Source organism: Gadus chalcogrammus, chromosome 22 (assembly GCF_026213295.1).
Source record: "Gadus chalcogrammus isolate NIFS_2021 chromosome 22, NIFS_Gcha_1.0, whole genome shotgun sequence".
Taxonomy (NCBI): domain Eukaryota; kingdom Metazoa; phylum Chordata; class Actinopteri; order Gadiformes; family Gadidae; genus Gadus; species Gadus chalcogrammus.
Genome location: NC_079433.1, coordinates 9185797 through 9211707, shown reverse-complemented (window position 1 = coordinate 9211707; position 25911 = coordinate 9185797). Strand labels below are relative to the sequence as shown.

The 25911-nt window shown below is 49.3% G+C and overlaps 1 protein-coding gene across 1 annotated transcript; it reads right to left on the bottom strand.

The window, feature by feature from the left end:
* Window positions 1-1816: 1816 nt before the first annotated feature.
* LOC130375567 (adhesion G protein-coupled receptor B1-like) lies at window positions 1817-21808 on the bottom strand. Its single transcript, XM_056582573.1, has 29 exons — window positions 21103-21808; window positions 19803-19952; window positions 19520-19615; window positions 19186-19350; window positions 18637-18801; window positions 17215-17379; window positions 16808-17074; window positions 16578-16684; window positions 16269-16463; window positions 16025-16093; window positions 14914-15022; window positions 14258-14401; window positions 14042-14111; window positions 13823-13925; window positions 13241-13284; window positions 11402-11528; window positions 7688-7791; window positions 7453-7555; window positions 7134-7284; window positions 6874-6943; window positions 6680-6746; window positions 6483-6568; window positions 6158-6329; window positions 5925-6020; window positions 5762-5798; window positions 4926-5587; window positions 4624-4764; window positions 4314-4364; window positions 1817-4021 (listed from the first exon to the last, which is right to left on the bottom strand). Exons 1-29 carry the CDS (start codon window positions 21806-21808, stop codon window positions 3812-3814), a joined length of 4632 nt encoding a protein of 1543 aa, XP_056438548.1. The 3' UTR covers window positions 1817-3811.
* Between the last annotated feature and the right edge of the window lie 4103 nt (window positions 21809-25911).

Below are 25911 nucleotides of genomic sequence, written 5' to 3'. Positions count from 1 at the left end.
CTTTCTCTCTCACTCTCTCACTCTTCCACCTTGAGGATTAGCTTCTGCCGTTCCTATGGCAACAGCATTCAATTAAGCCACGGCAGAGGAGGGTGTGTTATTGCCAGCAAGGGGCTAATTGATACTGAGTTTCACAACGGGTGGGGGAGGGGGGGATCGCGCCAATGCAAATGTCTCAATGATAACAGTCGACTTTAACGATGCGCAAAAACTCTAACTCAGGCGTGCCTTCACTAAAGCTTGAATATCGTTTAGTTCATTTTGATTGCTTCTAGTTTTGGCTGGCTGATGCAAGTCAGATGCAAGTAAGCATGGTTGTGTGCAGTGCACAGAGATGTCAAAAGATGGACCAATCCCTGCACATCCTTAAAGGGATGATTGAACTAATATCAGTAGCCTAATGGGTGTATTCCTTGTTTAGTAAAATTGTTGTTTAATGCAGAATCTATAAATGTATATTCAGAATCCAAAATCTGTACAATTTAGCAACCTGTGTATTCATACAAAGGCTAATCTATAAAGTATATATTTTATATGTGTATACACTTTCAGTATGCATACATATTGAATGGTGGTGAATAACATGGGTGTGTAACAAAACAGAAAATGGCGGGCGAAAGCGACGCATACAATGTCATTTCTGTCTTTGTGTTTTCTTTGTGTTATGACAACACATCCGTGGAAGGAAGTAATAAAGGGATGTACAGATGTATTGTATTTGATAGGCCTCCTGCAGCTGTTCATCAATGCTTTGTTAAATGAAACCTAATGCAATCAAACATACCAGTTGTATTGAATCGTTTTATGCGTATGTGTTTCTGTACATAATGTGCTCGGTTTTACTGTCTCTGAGGTAAAATAAAGCCCTAAATTATATTCTGTCTATACTACTGCTACTGCTAACTACGCCCTGTATCTTGTAACCAAAAGGGTTATGCCTTTGCTGATGCAGGGTCTGTCACATGAAGTCTGGAGCCCCAGATGGCATTATTAGGTTACAACATGGACTGGTTGCATTCTTCCCCTCAATTTGATCAGGGAAAAAAACATGGCCTAAAGCTCAATGCTCACTACAGAGCCAATTTGCTCCTTATATGAACTCATGAGAGGGAGCAGTGAGCAAGGGAAGAATCATGCAAATGTCGTCTTCCTCGTGCCCTGAAGCTGAGCTCGCATGCAGCACGATTAAAATTCACTGAGAACAAGAATATCTAATTTTAGAGAGGAGCCAAGAAACATCAGAACAGCCATGTGGAGCCTATGTGGTGCTAAATAAGATCAAACATAGAATAGTAACCTTACCTTTACCGCATTGCTTTGTTTTTCTATATTCGTTGTATCTTGATATTTTGTATTATCTTGCTGCAATGGCTATTTCTCCTCTTGATAGTTTGATTGCCTTATACTAAAAATAGACCAGACTCTTACCTTCAACTTAAAAGAAGGATTTATTTTAAATATGGCACTATCTGTAATGCTATATTTAACGAAATCTCTAGAGTCTCAAATGTGACAAGAAATGAATACCTGTACTGATGCAGCATCCATTTTTATCTTAGTTCTGAAAAGCTCATCTTCCAAGGAGTAATCTCCATTTTTATTTGTCTAATTTTATGCTGAACTGAGTCTTCAAGATATTAGAGTACAATAATAAGAAACATTGTTTTATATTATTGAAACTATCCCCATATATAAAAAACATGTAATATCAGATGTTTCACCTTGAATTTGATATTGATAAAACATATTCTCAAAATGTTAAAGGTAATTTATGCAATAAAACCATATACTCATTTCAGTTTTAATATAGATTTGTGTTTTTTATTAGAAATAATGACATTCATCATTTTGTGCTCTGAAAACTGTACATTTACAAGAGGAAAGATAGTAAAATAAATGTCAACAAACTTGAGACAAGAAGAAGATACAAATGGGCATTGGGTAACTAGTAACTAGAGGTTTGTACTGCTCTGTGTTCAGGGTACAGGGTGTACATACGCTCAAGTTACGAACAACGGGTTATTAAAAACACATTGTTACAGAAGACATGAGGTTCGTACATGAAGTGCGCTACACAGTAGAAACCACACCCTGAAGCACATTTGGAATATATGTTGGTTATTCATTCTAAGGGTCTGCTTTTCAGAGTACAAGTACAATAATCTACCTGTCACATAGATCTCCAAAAAATGGAGTCTTGTGCTAGCGAATCCCTAGTAAATAGATTCCATTTAGTTAGCTAATACAGATTTGTTATACGATAGTCTCATAAAATCGTCTATATGTTGTGTAAATATGGAGGAACATGGTATAAAAAAATGTATTTCTCTGTAGACATTGGTAAAAAAAAAAAAAAAAAACTGTCTAAAGTCAGTTCTGCTTGAGCATCAAGCGCCCATCATAATGCACTATTATTTTACACTGATGGCTAAAACACAAGTATGTGTTGAATTTTTCAGAGGCCCTGGCACTAGACCTGGAAGTCACGCCAGCAGCAGGAGCCTCTATATTTTCCCTCTGAAACTCTGTGATCACCTGCAAGGCTGAGAAACAAAAAGGGCAATGGTGAAAGTCCTACTCAACCCCATTGGTCTACCGTGGACAGTTCTGGAAGAGCCTGCATTCTCTAATGCGGTGACCGCTCGAAGCAGATGTGTGTGTCGCCATTACAGGCCATTGCATTGCTCTTCCCGTGTCAAAAGTCTGTTGGCACCCTTCCCGATAGTGTTATTGGCATTTTGGTATCCTAAAGCTGGATGCTTGCAGAAACACCGTGCCCATCACTGCCTGTTCTGTTCGTCCCGTTGCCGTCCTCACTGAGTTCATGAGAGAATAGTCTGATTTCATAGCTTTGTGGTGTTGGCGACAGTGCCAAGAACTGAATCTATGACCGATAGTCATGAGGGGAATGAAATAATAAATCATGAAAATTGTAATGATAGTAATGATGACTGAGATATTATTAATAATAATAAGAATAACAATAATTAAAGTGGAGACAACGTCTCGAAGATTGATATCCAGCTCTTTGTTCCTCACACCTTAATCTCAGGCGACGGTGTGAAATTCTCACTACAGAGCGTCTCTCGGAGAAGAGTCTCTTATTAGGCCCTGTAGACGCCATTTTAAGTGCAGAGCAGTAGAAGCAAACGATAAACTGGGACAAGGGAAAAACTAAAATTAAAATGGCTGTCCGAGTCTACCGAACAGCGTAGAGGAAATGATGAGCGTGACGTTGACTTTTCTTTTCTCAATCCTTTTTGGAAGGTGTCTTGACTCCTAGTAGCTTAAGTCAGTTCTCCTCCGCGGATGAGGCGAAGACGCACTGCTTTTAGTTTTTTCGATTGTCGGTTGATTGCAACAAAGAGAGAAGCACAAACGTGTGGGACCACCAGCGTGGTCTGTGCCAGCCCAAGGGCACAGGGAAATCGTTAGTGGAGTGTGACTGGCACCACAGCCAGCCCTGGTCTGTGGCAACCACAGCCAGTCCTGGTCTGTGGGAACCACGCATCACCCGGCTACACCAACCACTTCAACCCCCGGACCACCGGCACCAGACCGCTCCGTGGAGCGACCGCCACGCGACCTACTCCTCCTGCGGTGACGAGCTGAGGTTTGAACACACGGATTCTGGGGCCGAAGCCCTTCTGAACGCCCCGCCCTGTTGGGTCCGTTCTCTCCGGCTCTCTCCTCTCTCTCATCCACACAGGATCCACCGACCGTCCATTGCTCCTTTCCAAAACCAAACGAGGGCGATTGAGGTTAAACCCGGGAGGCTCGCAGGCCCCCCCCCGGTGTCGTCTCCTCGCGCTCAGACCTCCGTCTGGAGGTCGATGATGTCCTGCCCCACCAGCGGGATGGTGGTGCCCACCTTCTCCCAGTCCACAGAGTGGAGCTCCAGGGGCGACGCGGCCAGGGGCTCCAGGTCTTTGCGGACCCACGCGGGGGGAGACTGCTGCTGCTGCTGCATGCCCCGGTTGCCACCGTCCCAGGGCCTGTCCAGGGGAGCCTGCTGTTTGTCCTGGGGGAGAAGGAGAGATAGGGCCTTTGAGTACTGGTGCCTTTGGATCATCACCCAAGGTGTGTATGAATTTCAAGACAGTGGACCTTTGTTTGTTGTTCATGTGAATGTATAATGAGTTGAAGACTACAAGGTGGACTGAATAAAGGTAATGGTACTAGGTTTGATATTGTGCTTTGTTCTAGTCGGTGGGGTCAGGTATCCCCCTCCGTGAGGCGTGTGTAATACTGAATGGTGTGTTGAGGTTTTATTTTCTACATCCTACATTGTGAGGTTGTAAATAAACACTCACGCTGTGGTTCGTTTTGTCACTTCCTCCTGATGACACACTCCATCTCACAGACTGTAAGGAGGAAGGAAGGGAATAGGTCTTTATGTGACCTCCAGGCAACAACTAAAGTTCCACAGTTGTATTTTTTTTGACAGTCTTTTTTATCGTCTCGATGAGATATCTCATCATTTCGGCTCAAATGTTTTTTTTTTACACAATGGCCTCCGCCTCTTTTTTATATATTTTTTTTATTTTTGTTTGAGCACTGCTTTCAACTTAAAATGAGACCCTGCATGATGACGATGGCAAGGTCCTTATTGTGATGGTTTACCTTGGTGTCAGAGGCGGGAGACTCCCGGTCTTTCTCAGCATGATGCAGCTTCCTGTTCAGATCCTGGAACATGTTCTGGTGCCTCTTCTTTGTGTGCATAATCTTCTCGAAATCTAACTCAGCATAACGCGATTTCTGCCTCTGCAAGAAGAAAGGGACACCAAACAAAAACTGGTTAGTCTCACAATAACAACAGCATTAGTGGGTCAGAACCAAAAACAACGAGAGGAGGACCTCCTCGTCCGAGTGTGTGTGTTTGTGTGCGTCTGTGTGCGTTTGTGTGTGTGTGCGGGCGTCCTCACCTCTAGGGAGCTCATGGACAGTGTGGAGATGGTCTCGCTCTTGGACATCATGGAGTTCATGGACTCGAAGGTGTTCTCCAGGCTGCTGTGGGTGATGTGCGACTCGCTGGACATGTTGTGCAGGTTCTGGATGGGCGAGTCGCGCTCCGAGTACGACACGCTCACCTGGTCCGAGGGCAGCTGCTGCAGGCCGAAGGCGGCCTGCGGCTCGGCGAAGGGCCCGCTGAGGTGCACCAGCCGGGTCTGGGGCAGCTGGGGCAGCTGGTCCAGGCCCATGTTGTACTTGGACATGTCCTCCTTGGGCTTGGTCCTCAGCGTGGACGTCGTGTTGGGCATGAGCACGTAGCCGCCGCTCACGCCGCTGACGCCGCTGCCGCTGCCGTCCGAGAGGCCGCAGTCCACGTGGCCGCGGACCATGTCGGCGTCCAGCTGCTTGAAGAGCTCGCTGTCGCACACGTACACGGGCTTGCCGCCCGAGGGGTCCACGCCGCCCGCCAGCCGGCTCTTCTCCCGCTTCAGGGTGAGGGTGTGGCTTGAGTACTCGGGCATGGCCTGCATGTGGGTCTTGCCGCTGGGGTTGGACGGCAGGGTGTGGAAGTTGGGGCCCATGGGGAGGGGCATCTGGGGCGGGGTCAGCTTCTCCTCAGAGGAGCTTGTCATCCCTATGCGAGGAAAATAAGGGAGAAAAGTGTTGAGTGGATTGAACAATCATACAGGGTTTTGGGGAAAAAGGTTGCAAATTCGCTGGAAGGATGGTAAGTATTTGTGCAGGCGGCTGAAATGCCCAGGTTTTATGAAAGAAAGATCAAGCACATATGAATCAAGTTAAGGCTCACCTTGTCTGCTGGAATCTCCGTCCTTTTCGAAATCAGACTGTTGAGGAAAGAACAGAAGCAAAGGTTTTGTTAGAGATGAATGATCGCACACGAATAGGGATGAGGCCCACAAGGCGCCCAAGACATTTAAAGAGGCAAAGCACCGAAGCAAATGGAAACTCACCACGTGTTGGCTGTGGCCGTTCTGTTGGGAGCTACCGGAATCTCCATTGCCATCGTCCTTACGGTCCACCACTCTGCACTTAACAGCCTCTTGAACCTGAAGAGGAAACAAATTCACAATGAAGCAGTCTGCAGATGACATCCACTTGCAAAGCGCACAACCATTTCCCCCTCCACTAAAACAACCTCCATTCTCCTTCCCCCTAATGGGTTCGTCTTTTCCTCTCAGCTCACCTCTCTGCGCAGGATGCAGTGCACCATGACGATGATGAAGCCCTCCAGCGAGTCGAACACGGCGAAGAGGATCTGGAAGAGGGCCGAGCGGCGGTCGGTAATGGCCAGCACGGCCGACATCCAAGTGAGGGCCAGGAGGGGCAGCACCACACAGGAGCTCCACAGAGACGCCCTGCAGCCAACAGACAGAGAAGCCAGACATGAGCACACTGTGGACCTCGTCTTTAGCCCCAAGAGGACAGGCGTATGATCGAACACCCTGCAGCGATAACGCCCCGATGAGGCTTTTGAGGGCTGGTACAGCACGAGTGAAGTGAGGACTTACCCGGCTCTCTCCTTCAGTTTCACGTCGGTGATGCCGTCCTTGGACACCAGCTTGTTGAAGACCAGGATACCAATGACCATGTTCACCTGTTTGACGAGATGGGACAGGTATTAGGAATGGGCCAAACAAATCACGTTTCAATTCTTCCAACTTGTCATGCCCTGTGTATTATAACGAGCGGTGGAGGGAATACACACCAGGACGACAGCTGCGGCGGGGCCCACAAACGAGTAGAGAAGACCCCCTTCCAGAGAAAGCCAGCAGCTGAACACAAAGAAAAGTAGAGAAACGTCAGAAAAGAAACAAAACTAGTAAGACTGTATTGGCAGAAAGAAAAGCCCAAAGGGACACCCAGAGAAACAAGGAGAGGAGAGGAGGGTATAATGCTTACTAAGTAACGGTGCCATATCCCTTCGCCTTGGTGAAACCCACAGACACAGCCACCACCAGAGCTGGAAGACCTGTCAGTAAGGAGAGAAAATGGGGCGAGGGAGAGAAAAAAGCGAGAGAGAGTTTTAGTGTCAAAAGAAGAATAATCACCCACCAAGGTAGGTCAGGACAGAGATAGAACAGAGGATTTAAAAAAAAAAACAGGGGAGGAAAAAAGCCCCGAGCCACACACAAAGAGAAGACAAAGAGAGCGGGCCTTACCCCAGCCCAGGCACAGGAAGCGCTTGCGGATAATGCGGTTGCGCAGACGGCCCGTGACAGCCATGTAGGACTGCCAAGCTTCCGTCAGCACCCAGCAGAAGGAGGAAAGGAAGAAGAAGTGGAGGAGAGCGGCGACGAGAGAACAGACCACCTGAGGGAATGAGAGGAGACAGATAGACAGAGAGAGAGAGAGAGAGAGAGAGAGAGAGAGAGAGAGAGAGAGAGAGAGAGAGTGTGAGAAAGTGCCAGTGGAGTCCCCGATGGCAGAAGACCTTTAGCGAGCTTTGAAGGAGATCTAGATGAGGGAGCGGCCCCTTACCTTGTTGCGAGCCTGGGTCTGTCCAACAAGGATGAGAGCGTTGGAGCAGATGATGGAGATGCAGAAGTTGATGAGGATCACCGAGCGCTCAGAGCGAATGTACCTGGAGAGAGAGAAAAAAAACATGGGGGGGGTGAGCGAGTGATTGAGTGAGTGAGTGTCGATCACGTGGTCAAATAGGGAGTGTAGGGTACTTTGTGTGGTGTGGTGGGGGAGGGGGGGAGGGAGAACTTACTTCCAAACGGAGACGTAGATGATGATGAGGAGGAGCAGGGTGAGGGAGGAGACCCCACAGCCGACGATGAGCGTGACGGACGGGAGCAGTGCCTTGTCCATGTTCTGCACAGCGGGAGACAAGAGGAGAGACATGTAGAGTGTGAAAAACATGCACTAGCCCTCAGCTAACACACACACACACACACACACACACACACACACACACACACACACACACACACACACAAACATACAGTACATAAACAGCTCTCAGTCTTGCGGGTGCATACTATCTCAAATAGCAGAGTCCTCCCTGTGGGCGAACAGATGAATGGCATAATGAGGCCACGGCTGGGCAAGGTGACCCCGAGAGGAGCGTGTCAGAAAGATGGAGAGACCAGCCCAAGCAAGCCCCCACCGGGGTCACACTTCCACCCCCACCCCCGCCCCTGTTGAGCACTTCTCTCAAACCGTCACATGAAACACGGCGAAGACAAAGCATGCATCTCCTTCGACCGCTACCTCGGCCCAGGTAGAGGGATGGCTCTGATCACCATGGCTACTGTTACCGCTAGAGTTCCCTTCTCTTTCTCCGTCTCATCCACTGCGCCAACCGTCTAATTATCACCTTCTCAGCCCGGCTTCCTCTTCCGCCCGTCGTACAGCGTACGCCTCGTTTCTATTCAGACACTCTCTCTCTCTGGCGGTCGTCCGCATGTGCCTTGCCTTTGTGGGCGTGCCAGTGTGTGTGTGTTTGTGTGTGCGTGGTGTGTGCGTTGGTGTCTGCTCTGTGGTGTGCGTGTGGCACTCTTCCACTCTCCCTGCAGTGAAGGGACAGGTGGGCTATTAGCACCTGTGCATTAATCTACCACCCCTGCCCCCCCCCCCCCCCCCCTCACCCAGCCACCCGACCCGTCCGCCCCATTAACCCCCCCGCCCCCCGCCCCCCCGTCCCGCCACCTTGCTGGGTCGTGACAGCAGTGAGGCGAACCTCCCAGCTGGCCCCGGTCGTGGCACCGTGTACCCGGGCAGACCTGACGCCGACCCACCATGGGACCCCCTGCCCCCCTCCCGATCTGCCCGCTGTCGCTGGTATACCCAGCGGGCCAATAGGGACACTAGTGCCAGCCAACGGAGGAGAGGGAGGGAGGGAGGGAGGGAGGGAGAGGAGGAGGAAAGGCGTGGTGGTGGTGGGGGGGGGTTCTTTGTAACAGGAGCCAACATCTCAAAGCCTCGTCGGAGGGATTTGACTGTGTACTGTGTTATTGGCTGGGTCAAGTGGAGGAACGCCATCCCATGTTCCTCAGGCGATTTCATTGGTTTCTTTTGGCTTCTGGGGCTGCTGGGAGTTTGCCTCCATCGACCACCTCTGATTAATCTCGCTCATCAGCAGCAGGGCGGTGGGGGGGCCGCGATGCAGAAATCCCTCAATGCCAAATGCTTTGATTACATGCGGATAACAAATGCCATTTGTTTTTTGCCGAAAGGTAACATTATTTTTTTCTTCATGTAACAGGATTAAGCGGGTAGAACCCGGCACAGATAAGAGACAGGAGTACAAACAACCTAATTACAGTTATCTCGTCTCGTCCTCTTTTTGAGTTGGTGATTCAGTGAAACAATTTTCTAGATTCATGTGAGCGCGGCAATGCTTGCGCACACGTGGCTGGGGAGTTAATAGGGTTGAAATTGCCTTTGGCACCCAACACACAGACAGTAGGTGTATGGGCCAAGATGCCACTTCTGTCTAGTCCAGACAATGGTGGCCCAATTGCATATCAGCATTGGGAATGTGTCTCAAATGGCCGTTCTACTGGATCTAAATGCATTTCTTGAGCAGATTCTAGACATCCACGCGGTGTGCTGCCTTCAAAATAGCCATCAAATAGTGTTCGCTTTTCCCTTTGCAATCTGTCCCTTCTATCTGGGTTGACTGAGGGAAAGTGAGACAGCCCATGTGACCTAAATATAACACATGCCTCTCGAGTGCCCTTGACCGAATCTTGATTTCCCTTCATTTTTTTGGGGGCGCAGAGGAAAACAGCGAGCCAGAGGGGGGTACATACAGCGATAAGAGCGGTGCACCCAGAAAACAAGTTAATTGGTGCGCCCCTTCATTTGCGGTGATAATTGATTTCCCAGAGTGCAACCAGCACTAATCAGGGTCATTTTGGTCAAGGACGTCGGCTGGCTTAACTAGGTAGGCTGAATCCCAGCGGGGCTCGTTCCAAATGGTGCAGCAGAGACCAACATTAGATCATATCGAATGAGAGCTAGAACACTGCAGTGTCTGGCTGTTTTTCTCCCCCCCCCCCCCTCTCTCTCTTTACTCCACCTCGCTCTCCCTCCCTCTTCTATCTCTCTCTATCTCTCTCCCTCTCTACGCTGTATCAAAATGTCCACAGCTCACATCAAAGGGTGGATGGAGCTGTGGGGCAGAGGGCGGGGAGCGCTGGAAGGTGGTGGTGGTGGCTGGGTAGGGGCGGGGGTGAAGGCATGACCAGACATCTGTCTCTCTATTGGTCTGCCACTCTGGCATTTTCAGGGCAGAACTGCAGCGGTTGAAGGGGGGGGGGGGGGGGGAAGAGAGGCTGGTGGAGAGCTGGAGGGGAGGGGTCTGAGGTAACGGGGAATTCAGAGATACTGGCAGACAGTGATTGGCGCAGCTGCATCCCCACTGTCGCCGGAGGTTGGAAGCACAACACAACGATGGTGTGGCCTCAGTGTTTGTCTCTTTACAACTGCATCTGACGAACAATAGACTGCAATAATGCAACAATAGACTGCAACTGTACAGTATCAAGTCCCCAAACATAATACGCATGCAGCCTTTGCGGACATTCACAACAGTTGTTATAAGTGTGCACTATTAAAACGACAGCAATAAACAGACACTGGGATCGCCGAACTACGTGGACAATGGATGCCATCTGTTGATTGGCGGGGTTAATTAATTAAGTCATTAAGTCAGAGCAAAACCTAATTGCACAGTAGCGGTGGACAGAGTGTTTTTCTCAGACCCCCGGGGAGGATGAAAGGAGGAGGCGGTGGTGTGGCTCAGTTACCAAAAATCACACGGACCGAGCTTGCGCAGCAGAAGACGTTACCAGGGCAACAACACGGGGAATTGCTCCAGAGACATGCGATTTATAGGCGGTCACAAGCCCTCTGTGATGTGGATGGTGTCCGTCTGCACGTCCACACGTTACATTGTGAAAAGAGCAGGCTTTATATTTACCTATGAGCCCATAAAGGCTACATTCAACAAATAACCCCACGGCCCCATCGACAAATTAGTGAGGCATTGTGAAGAAAAAAATGTCTCATTAGGTAAATTCGTTATTAGGCTATTTCGATGTTTTACAAAACATAGGCCTATCGATTATTCGTCTGTTGTGATTAACGTTGACGTTTTGCACGGACGTTTATCAAGCTGCGATTCAATAGAAATACCGATAAACCAAGTCGTTCTTAAACGACATGCAAAATGCTTCTTCGCAATGTTGCTTCAACATGTTGCTCAATTAAGCGCCCAAAATAACTTGAATCATAAATAAAGCAGGCTTTAGACAAATTATTTGGTGAAATTCACCTGCAGAAACACAAAAGGTGGGCAACGGACGCAATATAACGAATCGTACGAAAAACACGTAAACGCTCCCATTTAAACTTCGCTCGAGGACGAAACCAAATACAAAACATGTTTAACGTCAAAGACGCATCTTAAACTTACCAAATCGGTGTTTATCCGCGATAAAAGGGCGAAGGTGGAGAGGCTGTCACACACGCATTTGGTTCTGAATGAATCGACGACGACCGCTCTGCAGTTCCGCGCAGACCAGGTCCCGAGCAGAGAAGAGCTGCACAGAGCAGAAGAGAGAGAGACAACAACGGGTTAGAGGAGATTTCCTCGACATCTGAGACACCGCTCAAGAAAGTGTTTCCTTTTCTCTTTTTTTTACACCTTTAATTTCCAATGAGATAGTTGGTGGTATTCGTGCATGATAAGCAAGAACATACAAATACCATCATTTATAATGATAATTAGAAATCAATATAGCCTGAAATAAAGGGATCAATAAATAAGACAAAGGGGATTTCTACATTGAATCACAGTAGGCTACTGTACAAGTCTGTATCAGAAACATACACAGTTTCATCTAATGTATTGGGATTGAATGGCATGAAGTTAAAACGAGTCTTATTAACAAGCCGGTAACATTTACATGATTAGTAGTCCTTTTGTGCGTTTCAATAGGCCAACATGCTTGTACAAAATCATAGCCCAACACAAAATGAACTTATTTCTCATTAGCACGGTGTGATAACATGGCAACACGTACACTCACAAGAGTTGACAGAGGACATTGTGTTCCCGTGGTGTGAGGTGTTTATGACAACGTCCATACAGTGATGGATCATGCAGAATGTTGATTTGTAAATCAATAGCTGTGTATTGACACTGATATTTTAAATGATGTCTATAAAAACAGATGGGGGAGAACATTGTATATTCTTTTTCATGACTAAAAGTGTCAAGAAAATATCCTTGATCATAATTGTTACTGTGAAAGATACAGGGTACGTTTTTTTCCATTAAGAATATGGAGAATTGATGACCGTAAAGCTTTAAACTGTATTTCATGGTTTGATTCATTACTCTGTTCTCCATCAAACCAGTGAAGAGCAGCATAGGCCCAGTTGATTCCCAATCAGAGTCAGTGCGTAGGCTCTAAAATGGAAGCCAGTCGCTTTTCCATCAAGCTCCATCTTCTCTAATTCTCACCTCCATTTTTTTCCTTCTCCTTCGATATACTGACCTAGCTGTTGCATAAGCATGCAGCAGTTTTAACCAAGCAGGCTAGGCCAAAATCAATATATCTTAAAACTGAAAGGCGCTTTAACTCATACATTAAATACATCTCTATCAACCGGACGTCTCAGAACGAGGGTGGACGGCCGTGACTGACCCTCTATACACCACCAGGCCTGTCTCCTCTCTAGCTTTTCCTTTGTCCCTACCCCCTGTCCATTCATCCCAAATGATGAATCCAATTTGTCCGGAAGCGCCCCCTCCGCCCTCGCTCAGACCACATAAGGTAATGCTATTACCCCATATCTATCATCCTCTTCGTCTCCTTTAAGCTTCCTGGCCACTGACTTGTAAGGCTTTAGACTTTGCCTGTCTGCTTGCGTCTCAGTGGGGCAAGTGGCTGTGGTTGGACAGAAACTATAGTATATGATGGCCGGTATTGATCCAGGTCAGGCTAGCCCACAGCTCTCCTTGTTCTCAAACAACTCGCATGAAATGCACCTCGGCCCGTACAAAAGGCTGATGGTGGACGGATGGTAAACAGAGTGCATCAGGGCCAGGATGGGGGAGGAGGGGGGTGGTGTGTAAGGACCTTGAGGTCACGTGATGAGAGGGCAGGTAACATGAAACACCAAGCACGGGGGCTGGCGATCGGAGCACTCTGCCTGGATACATCTCAGGAGACCAATCAGTGTATAGTGTGCGCTTTACAATGTACAAAAACAACACAAAAATGGACTTCTGTCCAAAGACACTTACGTCTCGCTCTCGTCCCAGGAGATGCAAGTCTCGTTGATGGTACCCTGCGAGGGAGGAGGCAGACAAAACACGAGGCGTGAGCAGCAGACGACCGAGGTGGGAAACATGGAGGTAACCCATGCGCGGCTGGAACAGCCGCTCTTTAAGAACGTGTGAGATGCAACAGCTATGACAGGCAGTCAATCTGCTCCCCTTCTCGACCTCCCCCCTTTGCCTTACCCCCGCTCCCCCTCCCGCTCCCTCTGAGGGAAAAACAACCCCGGCTACCCGTCAGCGGATCAAAGCGGCCTAATTAGGCGCGCCTCGGACATAATTATTCAGTCAACTTTTTCCCCCCGCTGCGATGTCTGTGGGTTGTCGCTGACAGGAGGCGAACGTCTCGATGGCGCGGCAAATGTCACCGCTAAGACTTTCAAAATGTCACTCCCCCCCCCCCCCCCCCCCCCCCCCCCCCCCACCCACCCTGCACTGTGATGAACTAACAACACTCCGGGGCCCAGAGGACGAAGGAGGTTGGCTCAGTTTAGTCGGCTCATGTCTTTATTTCTTTATTAAGCCAACCAGACTAGACTGTAGACTTACATTGTGGAGGTGGGGGAACTCAATCTCAATGGGGGAGGCGAGGAGGTTGGGGCTGGGGCTCACGGTCACGGTCACCACCTTGGAGTTGAGGAGGCTGCTGTTGCTGTGGAGACGAAACAAGGGGTGTTTGAGATTTTGAGCGTGGTTAACAAGACACACATCGATTTGGCATCTTTATATTGACCACTGGGGTATCGCCGTCAGCTCGGGGATGCATACCTTTGTTGGGAGATAATGGCCCCGAGGTTTCTGTAGAGGACAATGCCAGTAAAGAAGGCGGTGGTACCATCTACACCAAAAGAGAGAGAGAAGAGAAAATAGACACTCTATTAGTCTGAAAGGTAAGCAGCAGACCGCCAAGCGAGGGAACCAGGGCATACAATGGAACACACACACAACAACAACCCGAGGCTCAGCAGTAATGAGGATCCACACCTGATTGGTCGATGGAGAGGGCGTCGCGGGACACGGTGATCTTCTCCTCGGCGGTGCGGACCCAGTCCAGCATTCCCCTCCAGCCCTTCTCTGGGAAGTTGAAGTTGGATGCGGTGCTGGTGGGTCTCTTGTGGATGCTCAGAACTGTAGTGGAGAAAAGCACAGGGTCACGTCAGTGAGTCAACAACAACAAAATTTATTTGATTTAAGGACCGTTGTGTGGAAGTGTGCCTCCGCTGACCACTAGGTGGTGCTGCGGCATCGTTAACTCCTTAATTTCTTATAAAGGTGCTCACATTGTGTAAGAGTGCTGCTTCTCTCTGTTGTGTAAGCCTGTACATCCCATTGCAGAGTACAGAGGCTCAGTGCCTTAGAGGTGAGGGGATAGGTCTTACCAACGGCTTGTATCTTTCTCCCTCCATAATGTACCAGATTGCTTGGTTGAACGTTATGTGTTTCACCATATGTGTGTCACTGTAAATGTCACGGGGGATCAGACTGCCAGGATGGCACCTTAACCAGCAGAAGGACTTTGACTGTGTGCGGTGATGTACACTGCCACCGTGTGTCAAGATGACACACTGCAGGATTTAGAGTGATGCACTCACAAGTACACCCTGGATGTGCTACCGCTGAGGGGGGGGGGGGGCTCTCACCTAAATTCTCGGTGACTTCGTAGACATCCTCAAAGCCGCGCATCTGTGTGCCAATCAAGTTCACAAAGTCCTCCACCAGGCGCAGGAACTCCTTGACGTTGGCCCCCATCTATGCAACACACAAAACAGAACAACACGTTTGTTAGGAGGATTGTTCTGGTCACGTTATATGCAATTCAAAATTCCCTGCAAGGCTTTTTCTGTTGCAGTCATTTCAAAGGAATCGAGTTGGTATTCCTTTTAGAGCACTGCGCCCTAAAGGCACCCAGAGAACCCACATCACTGGCTGCTGCTATGCAACACCAGACTATTTCCTGAGGCCCATAAATGGTCAGACTGTTTAATAGATGCTCAGGGTCCTTTTCTTTCCCTCCTGCGTGCCCGCTCCCTCCTGTTCACTGGGAAAGGGGGAGGGCTGTCTGGCATTGCGTATCTCTGACGCAGAACTGCAGCGGTGTGGGCGCAAGGTGTGTGCCTATGTGTGATGATGCGCCATCTTTGCCCCTTTACATCTGACCATAATGGTCTCAAGGCTGCCAAAACAGACGCACAGATTGCAGAGTAGGCGTAGTGATGCTATCCCTCCCTCTCTCTCTCTCTCTCTCCACCCTCCCTCTCTCTTTCTCTCTTTCTCTGTCGCACTTTGACTCACACTGTTCTTTCTGAGAAGCATTAACCCCAGCATTCTGTCCTTGGTTTTCACGGTAGAGCTTCATGTAATTGCAGGGTATCTGTTGTTGGTTGAGGGACTGGAGGAATCACAACTTTATAACTAGGAGTACACTTTCTTTTGGATGTAGGGAGTTATGAAACCTCTATAACCTTTTGATGTGGTTCCTTGTGGTGTGGAGTATGTCCTGGCATCTCGTCTAAGATTGGGTGCTAATTGGCCTAACGGCATGACTCATCCCTACTTTTACCCCCGCTACCCCCCTTTCCTCACACTTACACCCTGTTCGTGGCAACTTGTGAAGTGCAACCCCGAAAAAGTCCTTCTCCCCCAATATCGTCCAAACAGCAAATTTCACCCAAACGAGGGAACATTAGTGCCGTTCACACTGGCCTCACACAGACACACAGAGACACACAAGCACAGCGTCTTATCACTTACCAGCTGTGCCTCCTCCCATTTGTCACGATGTTCCTCCTTCAGTAAGTTGCTGATGGTCTGTATATAGTTCTGCAGATGACAAGACAGAGGACACAAGCGTTAGAACCCCATGCACTGATTAATAAAATGTATTAATTTATAAAATGTAGCTTATTTAAGAATGCTGGATAGCTACCACAATATCATGAAATATCAGGATGCAAAGATGGATCGAGATGTATACACACGTGTGTGTTAATCTCACCTCTTTGTCGGCGTTGCTCATTCTCAGGCTGGTTCCCTTGTACATCTCTGTGGTGTTCCTGAGGATTTCCATGGTGGCCAGTAGGTCACCGCTGTATGTGGCGCCTTGGTCGGTGGAGGATCTCAGGCGGGAAATCACCTCTGGGACGCCATCGATGCCCTGTCCTGTGTGGATCTGGGCGCTGAACTCCTGGGCCTGAACGGAGAACAGAGAGCAGACCGTTAAAGAACGCCGCATGATATTTCTATGCTTGTATCGCGGCAGGGAGGCGTGCCTGAAGCCGGGAAGACCTGTCGGTCTGAGACTCACCATGGTCTGAATGGTCTTGTAGTTCTCAGAGATGCACTTGATGTGAGTGGGACTCTCCCAATAGGCCAGGCCCACGGCGTCGAGGGTGCAGCGACGCAGGATCAAGCCTGATGATTGAAATTCACGTTGAAATTGGTTTGTCACGGTGAATAATTATTACCATCAGGCCTGACTTCCCAATCATGTGCAGGGCATGTTTATGGGGTGAACATAATGGACTGAGTAAGTACCTGAGGCGTCGGATGGGCAGGTGACAGCTGAAATGTCTCCAGCGGGGGTTCTCTTCCAGATGACATCTCCGGTCAGCTCCTCGGGGCAGATCTCATGGGGCTCTGGGCATCTCCTCTCATTGCAGCGCTTCTTCTCCTCCGTGACCCCGGGGCATGGCACTCCTCCGAACAAAGGCCCCTCGCACATCCTCTGTCTCTGCTGAATCCCGCCACCGCACGACTTGCTGCAGCTAGCCCAGGTGGTCCACGACTGCCAGCGTCCATCAACTATAAAGAGACACAGCAGCGCACGCATGTCAGGAAAATTTGATTTGGGATTCATTGCCGAGCCCCGATTGAGAGGCCCTGTTGATAAGCTGTTTATGCCAGACAGCTGCTGACGGGAGGGGGCAAGGGGAGTCACTCACCAGGGCAATCTTTCAAGAAGCAGTTGGTGGACTCTTTCCAGCCTCCGTGGCACTCAGAGCCGCCATAGGAAGGCCCGTTGCACTCTCTGGTCCTCTGCATGGTTCCGTTGGAGCAAGAGGTAGAACAGGGGGTCCAGGCTGCCCACTCGTTCCAGGATCCGTCCACTAGAGGGAAGCAGAGAGGCGGGTTAGCCAAGGACCAAGGCGTTTCGCATAACTGCACATCGTCATCCATTCGGATTCATAAAAAATGCTTTGGAGTGGGAATGCGTTGAACCTTGTTATGTACAAGTTAAACGCTGATAAGAATCATTGAAAATAAGCTCTTCAGTTAATGATTAGATATAGGTGGAAGCTCTTAAAAGATAAGAGCCGTTTAAACTGAAGTATAAAAGACTAGTCTAGAATATAAAAGTGTGAATATTCCATCTACAAAAAACCTGATGTTATTTTTTATGATTTAAAGTGACACTATTAAGGGGAGGAATCAATCTTAAAAGCCTCCCTATTATGTGTAAAATGAGAAAGGGTTTTCATTAAAGACCTGCAATCATTTTCCTAGCCCCCAGAATCAAGCGCGCCCCAATTATCTGCTGGTGCAGACAGCCATCGGCTGAGGGGGATTGGGTCAGGACAATTTAGTGAAGTGACTCGTCCCTTTACAAAGAAGACTTTAAAAACGACCCAGACAGAAAGTGCTCTGAAGGGGGACAATACATAGAAACCTAAACCACCCATTCATAAACAAGTCTTAAAACTGGGGAGAAAATTACCCTGCAAACAACTTATCACAAAAAGCCCCCCATATCCGGTGCAAGTCAAAAGCGACCATGATAATGGACAGGCTTTTAAAATGAGAAAAACACCCCTAGCATACACTTATGTATGCTAGGGGCGTATGCTCTAAAAACGCATTTTAAAGTGCCGGCACAGAGGACTCAAGTAGGTGGTGCGATAGCAGCTGAAAAGGTCTGAGAGGCATTGGATGACCATGAGCAGTGGCTGAGTCACCCAGCGTTTGTATGGTGCCGCTGACTAACGAGCAGGATTTGTTAAGTGGGTGAGTCAGATGTGATTCCGGGCTTGTAGGGAACGCCGCTCATAAATGGTTGGAATGTCTTTAACTTAATAGGCACTCAGGTGTGTGTGGGAGTCGGAGGGCCACATTAACACAAAGCCTCTGTCAAAGTAATAATCCCTGATTTTGTTTGCAGGCGTGAACGCTGCTGTGTGCTAAATAGCTTATAAACATGGACTCAATGTTCCCCTGCTGCATATCGCTGGCTCGCTTCCCTTCCCTGAACAATCAGATTTATCGCGGGGCAGCTGCAGTCTAAATCCTCTAACGGGAGGATTAGGATGCGATCACTTCATTCCCGCAGATTCCAATGAGACCAGGGTGTGTGCCTGTAAGGGACTGACCTGGGCAGATGGCGATGTTGCAGTACTTGGTTTGCTTCTTGGGGCCGGTGCAGGGCTCTCCTCCGTGCTCGGGCTGCTTGCAGGAGCGAAGGCGCTCGCGGAATCCACGGCCACAGGTGGAGGAGCACAGGCTCCAGGGAGCCCACTCATCCCAAGCACCATCGACTAGAGTCAGAGAGGGGGGAGCAGTGTGTGAGTGGCTACACACTTAACACTTCCTCTTTCTGTCTGGCTGTGAATTCTTTGTACCCATATAAATGTATGTGTATTGTGACACTTGTCTTATCCCTATGGGGGTTTAGAACCATAAGTGGACCCTTATGGGGATGATGCAGGCTATGGTATCTGGGTTGTGATTCAGAAATTGTCCACTAGGTGGAGTAGTGCTCCGTTGTATAGCCTCGGCTCAGGTTGGCGGACAAGTGCGCATCAACAATTCTACTCGCTCTCGTCAGTAAAACACAGATACAAACACAAACACACACACACACACACACACACACACACACACACACACACACACACACACACACACTTTGCTCCACTCACCGGGGCAGACGGCGGAGTTGTTGCAGGGGCGGTTCTCGCGGAGGGGTCCGGTGCACTGGGTGGTGAAGATGGAGGTGACACAGGTGCGTGTGCGTCCCTGCCAGCCCTCGCCGCATGTGACCGAGCACACACTCCACTGGGACCACTCGTCCACCACAGCTTCTACTCCCACCACAACAACAACAACAACAAAAACAACAGCGGGACCTCGGTTAACATTGGCAGGCTTGTTCCCTTTGTGTTTTTTTATTGTTCTGTCTCCATGGCTTCTTAGAAAGCTGTGATTATAACATCAAGCCAGGCAAAAACAATCAACCTGTTTAGTGCATCTCACCTGCTGGGGCGGCAACGGCTCTGCTGGAATCGTCAACATTATCTCTCTTCAGACCGATGATGGAACGCAGGCCCTGACTCATGCCGCGCGCTTTACCTGCGAGAGAGAGAAAGAGAGGAGGGGGAGAGAGAGAGAGAGAGAGAGAGAGAGAGAGAGAGAGAGAGAGAGAGAGAGAGAGAAAGAGAGAGATGCATTTTAATGAATCACTTCGGGCCAGCTCCACCTACAGGCACACCTGCTGCGGGACCACCATGACTGTGGCTGACGGGGAGCCCAAGCTTACCGATGCAGGGCTGGGGGTTGCAGGCACGGCCCTCCTCGACCACGCCCTGGCACACGCTGTTCTCCGGTTGGCAGGCGCGGTTGCGCACCTGGACTCCGCCGCCGCACTCCTGGCTGCACTCGGCCCAACGGCCCCAGGTGCTCCAGCCCTCTGTAGGGGGGAAGGGAGGAAGCAGGGAAAAGAATGGTTCATTCCGGCTGCAGGGATACTCTTGTTAACACCTAGCCAACTCCTGGGATTTGACTGGAAGGGGCATTGGGTATATACTCTGGTTAAACATGACTACTGCACATCCAGTAGCTGTGAATTAAGTTCTGCCTTTAAGAGAGAGAGAGAGAGAGAGAGAGAGAGAGAGAGAGAGAGAGAGAGAGAGAGAGAGAGAGAGAGAGAGAGAGAGAGAGAGAGAGAGAAAAGATGATATGAATGTAGAGTGGAGACTGTGTCCGCAGACTTTAAATGCACGGGCAGGAAGTGACTAATTAAGCTATTGTACTGCGGGCAGCCGCAGGAGAACCTGGACAAGGACACCTCTGTGTGTGCCGGGACGAGCGGCCAAGTCGATAAACGCTCCAACTTAAATGCCGATTGCTTGCTTTTCCGACGCTTTTGTGAGGCTGAAGAAGTGTGTTGCCATGGTGACATACAAGTGGCCCCCGTTTCGATTTCAGCTGGTAGGGAACCGGGGAGGTGGTGAGGGGGGGGGGGGGGGGGGGGCAAGCAGACACCACAAGTGTTTGCTTCGGCCAATGTGTGCTCGCCGGCGATTAAGCGCGCAAGAGCGGGCTCTGTGTGTGTGTGCAGTCAAGCAGCTCAGGCCACTTAGGCTCCGAGGGAACGCTGCCACAGTCCACTAACACGCTCTGGTTTAATCTTCATTACGGCGGCACGGCCCCGGGGCACATCGCCCCTGTACAGCCGGCGCTCTCTAGGTAAACATTATTGACCGGTGCAGCTCCCCGCTCGGGGTGTAATGAACGGGGCGCTGGCTGAGGGGGGCGTCCGGCAGACAAGAGTCTGCGAGAACACGTTCTTCCATGTAACGCAGACAGGGCAATCTATAGTCAGGGCGGGGGTAGAGTTTATCACACCTGGTGTGAAAACCTCTGCCTCTCTGTCTTTTGCCTGGTCGGTTTATGATCAGAAACTTGTCTTGTTTTTTCAGATGTTGGTCGAAGTTTTGATGTGGTCTGTTTCGATAAAGTGTAAGCGTGTTCCTGTTTGGTTTAGGATTGGACATAAGCATGTACTTTTTAAACTGGATGATAACACCACATGAGGGGAGAGCGTGTGCCAAACTTACTGATGATCTCAGCGTCGCGGGCGGCGTCCTTGGGCACCGTGGTACACTTCTCCACGTACACACCGCCCCTGAAACAGCTGCCTGGCTTCCTCTGTGGGGTCTCCCAGCACTGGCAAGGGGTGTTCATGATGCCGCAGGGGTTGTCGTGGCTACTCGCCGCCAGGCACTTCTCCAGCCACAGGCACAGCATCTGGCAGGCGGGCATGCTGGGGTTCCTCTTCCCGACCACCAGGAACTCGGCCTTGAACTCCCCGTCGCCGCTGACCTCCTCCACCATCTCCTGCAGGGCGTTGCGCGGCACCACCTTGCGGACCTGCAGGAACTGCTTGGTGGACTCCAGGTAGGTGACGGTGGTGGAGGCGTCGCACATGCGCACCACCTCGTCGAAGCTCTCCATGCCCAGGTAGGTGCGGGAGGTCTCGATGAAGGAGTCGAACTGGAAGGTGCGGATCTGGCGCGGCGTGCAGGCGTCGGTGGGCTTGGTGATCTTCATGTAGACGGTGTAGCGGCGCGGGTCGGGGTTCTGCAGGGTCCAGGAGCAGGGGGTGGAGGGCAGCGCGGCGGCCGAGGTGAACACCCCGAAGAAGCGGCTCTGCTCCAGGGTGGCGCAGGTGGCGGAGGCCGGTCCCGACGGGGTGCCGGAGGCCATGCCGAAGAGGAGCAGGGTGAGGGCCACGGCGGGCGCGGCGAGGGCGGTAAACGCCATTGGAGGGGGTTGTGTTCAGGGGTCGCCTGCTGTCGTGGGTTACTGCGACTGCTGGTGCACTGCTGCTTTGGCACTTGCGTTTGGTTGTGCGATACTAGCCGGGCTTCTGATCGGCTTCAGTGGGAATGCACAGAAGCTCTCAGCTCTATGCTGCGGACATGTGGAGAGAAAGAAAGAAATCACCGTTAGCACGTAGTACTTTCTTTTGTGCGGGTGCATAATGATCATTCATTGGAAAAGTCTACGGAGCCGGGCATAATAGCGCTGGAAAGCGCAATTACAGGCCGGCTTGTCAGCCCTCTCCATGCTGCTGCCTCCCACATGCTGGCCTTCCTGCGTCATTCTGACGTCTACGGCACAGTCGCCATGGTTACCACGGACGCTTCTCAGTTCACTTATTTTCACAATGCCCCGCCACACGTCTGAGTGTTGGATAAAAGGGGTTGTTAGGCTGTAACGGTGACACATACGTCGTTATCAAAGGACCCTGCATTCAACTGGCGGCTTATGTAGATTGCTGCTTACTGGTGCATTGACATGCATAGTTTAAAACTAATACTATTAAAATGACACGTGAAACATGTGCAGGTATTTCAGAGGCATATCACTTTTGACCTCCCCAACCCCCCTCCACTGTGACGACTAATGGGTTAATACAATGAATTAACATCTTTGATTAATATATTCATTATATACAATTGCTTTTGGAGCATGCATGATGCTAAAGCAATCAGGGGAAGGTGTGAAGCCCAATTGTACTTAAGTCTAACCCAGACAAGGAGAGATAGACTCTCACTCATTGTCAAGATCGAAGCTTCGGACAAAAATATGCATCAGAGCCGGGGAAAGACTGTTGCTCAGCAACATGTTTAACGCGTGCACATGGACGTCTGTGCGCGTGCAAACAAATAATGCACGCGTGCACGGACACAAAATTCCATGCGTGCGCATACCGACGCACTGATGCATTGGTGCAGATTAAGGGCCTCTTCCTTTGCGGGACGACTGCGCCCAAACGCAGAGATGGCCGATGGCTGACATGATTCAGTGAGGTGACGAAGTGTCTTGCATGATAAGAGCACACAGCTAGGTCTGTGCAGGCGACTGGTTAGTCTTCATGTGGTTAATGGTGAAGAGTGTCGATGCGGGTTCTGCAGAATGATTCTCCCCTGCAGTGACAGCCACTCCAAGCGCACCTGAACTTCTCAAAGGCAGCCTACACCTAATTGCTCTATCTCTCCCTCCCTCCTCTCTGCCTCCTCTCTCTCGCTCCCTCCCTCTCTAGCTCTCCCTCCCCCTCCCACTCTCACACTCAGAGCAACAGACCATGCCTTTGTGTGGGTGGTGTCTCTGCCCTCAACCGGAAACGCCATGAATGGGCTTCTGATGCTGCAAAGTGTGCAAAGAAAAGGGGATGTTCTGTCTGGCAGAGCGAAGAGAAAAAACGGCTATCTATTTCTCCCCTCCCTTCTTTTTCTTCAACACTTTATTCTCCTACGTATTTCTAACTGCATTTCAATAATTATTTAACTGCGCTCCTCCTCTTTCTTTCGTGCGTTTGCTGTCGTCAACGGATCTGTGATGTGGGCAGTGAGGTTGCCATGGAGATGACTTGTTATCCTGGAAGAACGGCGCGAAAAAAAAATCTGAACCAGCGCCAAATGATCATTCTACCGCATGCTCTCTGTATATGTCACCACATCACATAACATACACCCCATGTGCAGTGATTCGCGTCTTGTTCTTGCGATGATGATTATGTGCGTTGCACTTTAAATGTGATCCTCCATTTTCTAACACGCATGCTGCTGAACTGACTCATTAGTATACAGAAAGGGTTCTAACTGACGTACAAAAACATACATGTTTCAAGGAAGCCATTTCCACAGCTGATTGAGACAAATACATTTTTGGGATAGATAGAGGCTTTGTACTTTGTCATACACTGTTTACGAGAGTTTAAAAAGAAAATGTGTATGTTGCTTTGGCAAGCTTTCCTGACAGTATGCACAAATGACATAACATGCGACACCGAAGCAGTCTGTGGATATACCCGAGGGTAGGGTGTGAGTGTGTGCGGAGATAATTTCCTTCACAAATTGAGTGAGGCACGGTCTTAATGAACTAAGGAGAAAACAGTGAACTCATTTCTGTACTTAGAACCTATGTAACACTGAATAAACAATAAGAATGCGTCATTTGCTAAGCATGCATTCGTGTCGTTCGAGACCGTAGCGCAAAGTTTCCCCATGCAACTTGTTGCCTCCACGAAACTGTTGCTGCTGCATAATCAGACGGACTATTTTCCCCATCGCTGGATGAGAAAGTAGTAATCTGATTGAGCATCTTTTGTGCACTTGCGGACTCTTTGCACGAACAATTGCATCGAAATCAACCACGAAGAAGTCCGTTTCTCTACGCTTCTCTTCGCTCGCTGTTCACCGCCACAACCTGTCGCTGTCCGTGGTGCTGAAAGACTCCATCACACGTGAAGCCGTAAGCGCAAACACAGCGATCCGGCTCATAGAAATAGATGCGCTGAGACAGTGTGTAAAGCACTATGGGAACTTTGCTTAACATTCAGGGGTTGTCACATTGCGATGTGCAATGATAGCAAATGCACACATGCAATCAAAGCAATTCCATAACGGTTGCAGGCTATAGACACTTTAACGCAATATAGCAACATAAACATGTTCAGGTGTGCTATATACAAACACTACGATAGGGTGATTATAGCATAACTGAAAATGTTTATGTTCTTAAGCACATCTAGTTAGACATTTAAGAAGAGCAAGACAAAAGCAAAGTGTGGTTAACTTACCGGTGTAACACGTTGTGCAGGAGCCTTGATGGCGCTCGCTCGGCTGGGCGTCCAATACGACTCGGCTTGGCACAGCAACTTCGGATGTCTTCAGACTTCACGGCAGAACACCGCAGAAGGTCCAAACACGATCCAACAGGGTCGTTCCCAAGACTCAGTGCAGTCCACTCTCACAAGCAAAAATGAAAATATCGCGACTCTGACCAAACTCCAAAGAGTTTACTACCAACTTTTCTCGGTTCGCTATATCCAGTGAAGACTGGCGTATAAGCGGCGTGTCGAATTTTTGCGAGCTCCAACGCAGACAAGTCCAGTCAAATGAAATCAAAACGAAAGGATTCTTTATCGTCCTCGTCAAAGCTCCAATATAATTGTTGGTACTTTTACTCCCGGCTTCGGAGTCTTCTTGCTTGTGGTCCTTGCACTGCCAGTGGGTCCTGTCTCAGTGAAGCTCGTGGCCTCCTCGCTCTACTATTTATGCAACCCCTCCTCCCTCCTTCGTGCTACGTTTCGGAGTCAGCGCGTGCGAAGTGAATGAGCCAGCAAGAAGGAAGGGAGGGAAGCGCGCGGGGGAGAACTCCCTCCAGTGACTGTGTACTCGGAAGAGGGCGGGGTGGCTCGCTCGGGCAGAGGAGGGAGGGATATGCGCGATACTGAGAGAGACAGACACACACACACGCGCACGATGTGACAAGCAGAAAACTACGCAGATATTAAGGCAGAGGACCGGAAAGAGGATCACTATGGTCGGGCTGTTGGTGGGATAACATCATAGATATATATATGGGATAACATGGTGTAGCCTAATTGTCTCAAGCGAATAACAACAACGATTCGATTGCAGTTTTCATTGACATGGGATATGTGTATATGTCTGCCGAACTCACATTTATTTACACATTTATTGGTTCATATCTATCTATCGGATAAATATTGATTTTATATTTCGCATAGTAACGCGTCACGTATGGCTATAGTAATTAATTTAAACATGCATGCCGGGATATTTAGATTCTAATTACAGATCCACCGGAGATCTGATTTCAACATTTAAATTCGATGGCATATTAGCTATTTGATAGAAACGTTTACAGAACAAAGTTTTGTTATTTGATTTGACACTTTGTATATGTAGCATATGACACCGGACAGGCTTTGTGGAATACATATGTGTGCACCACTACCAGTTGGGGCTGTGATGGAAAAGAGAATTTATCTGGTATAATATGCAGTAGACGTTCAATGCACACAACTGCGGACAAACTCACACACGCACTGC

Excerpts from the sequence above, each read along its gene's own strand:
- LOC130375567 (XM_056582573.1), bottom strand. The coding sequence starts at position 21,808 with ATGGCGTTTACCGCCCTCGCCGCGCCCGCCGTGGCCCTCACCCTGCTC. Across the intron at positions 11,529-13,240 it reads TCCTGGGACGAGAGCGAGAC|CTCTTCTCTGCTCGGGACCT; the intron begins GTAAGTGTCTTT and ends TGCTCTGTGCAG. Across the intron at positions 6,747-6,873 it reads GGATATGGCACCGTTACTTA|CTGCTGGCTTTCTCTGGAAG; the intron begins GTAAGCATTATA and ends CTTTGTGTTCAG.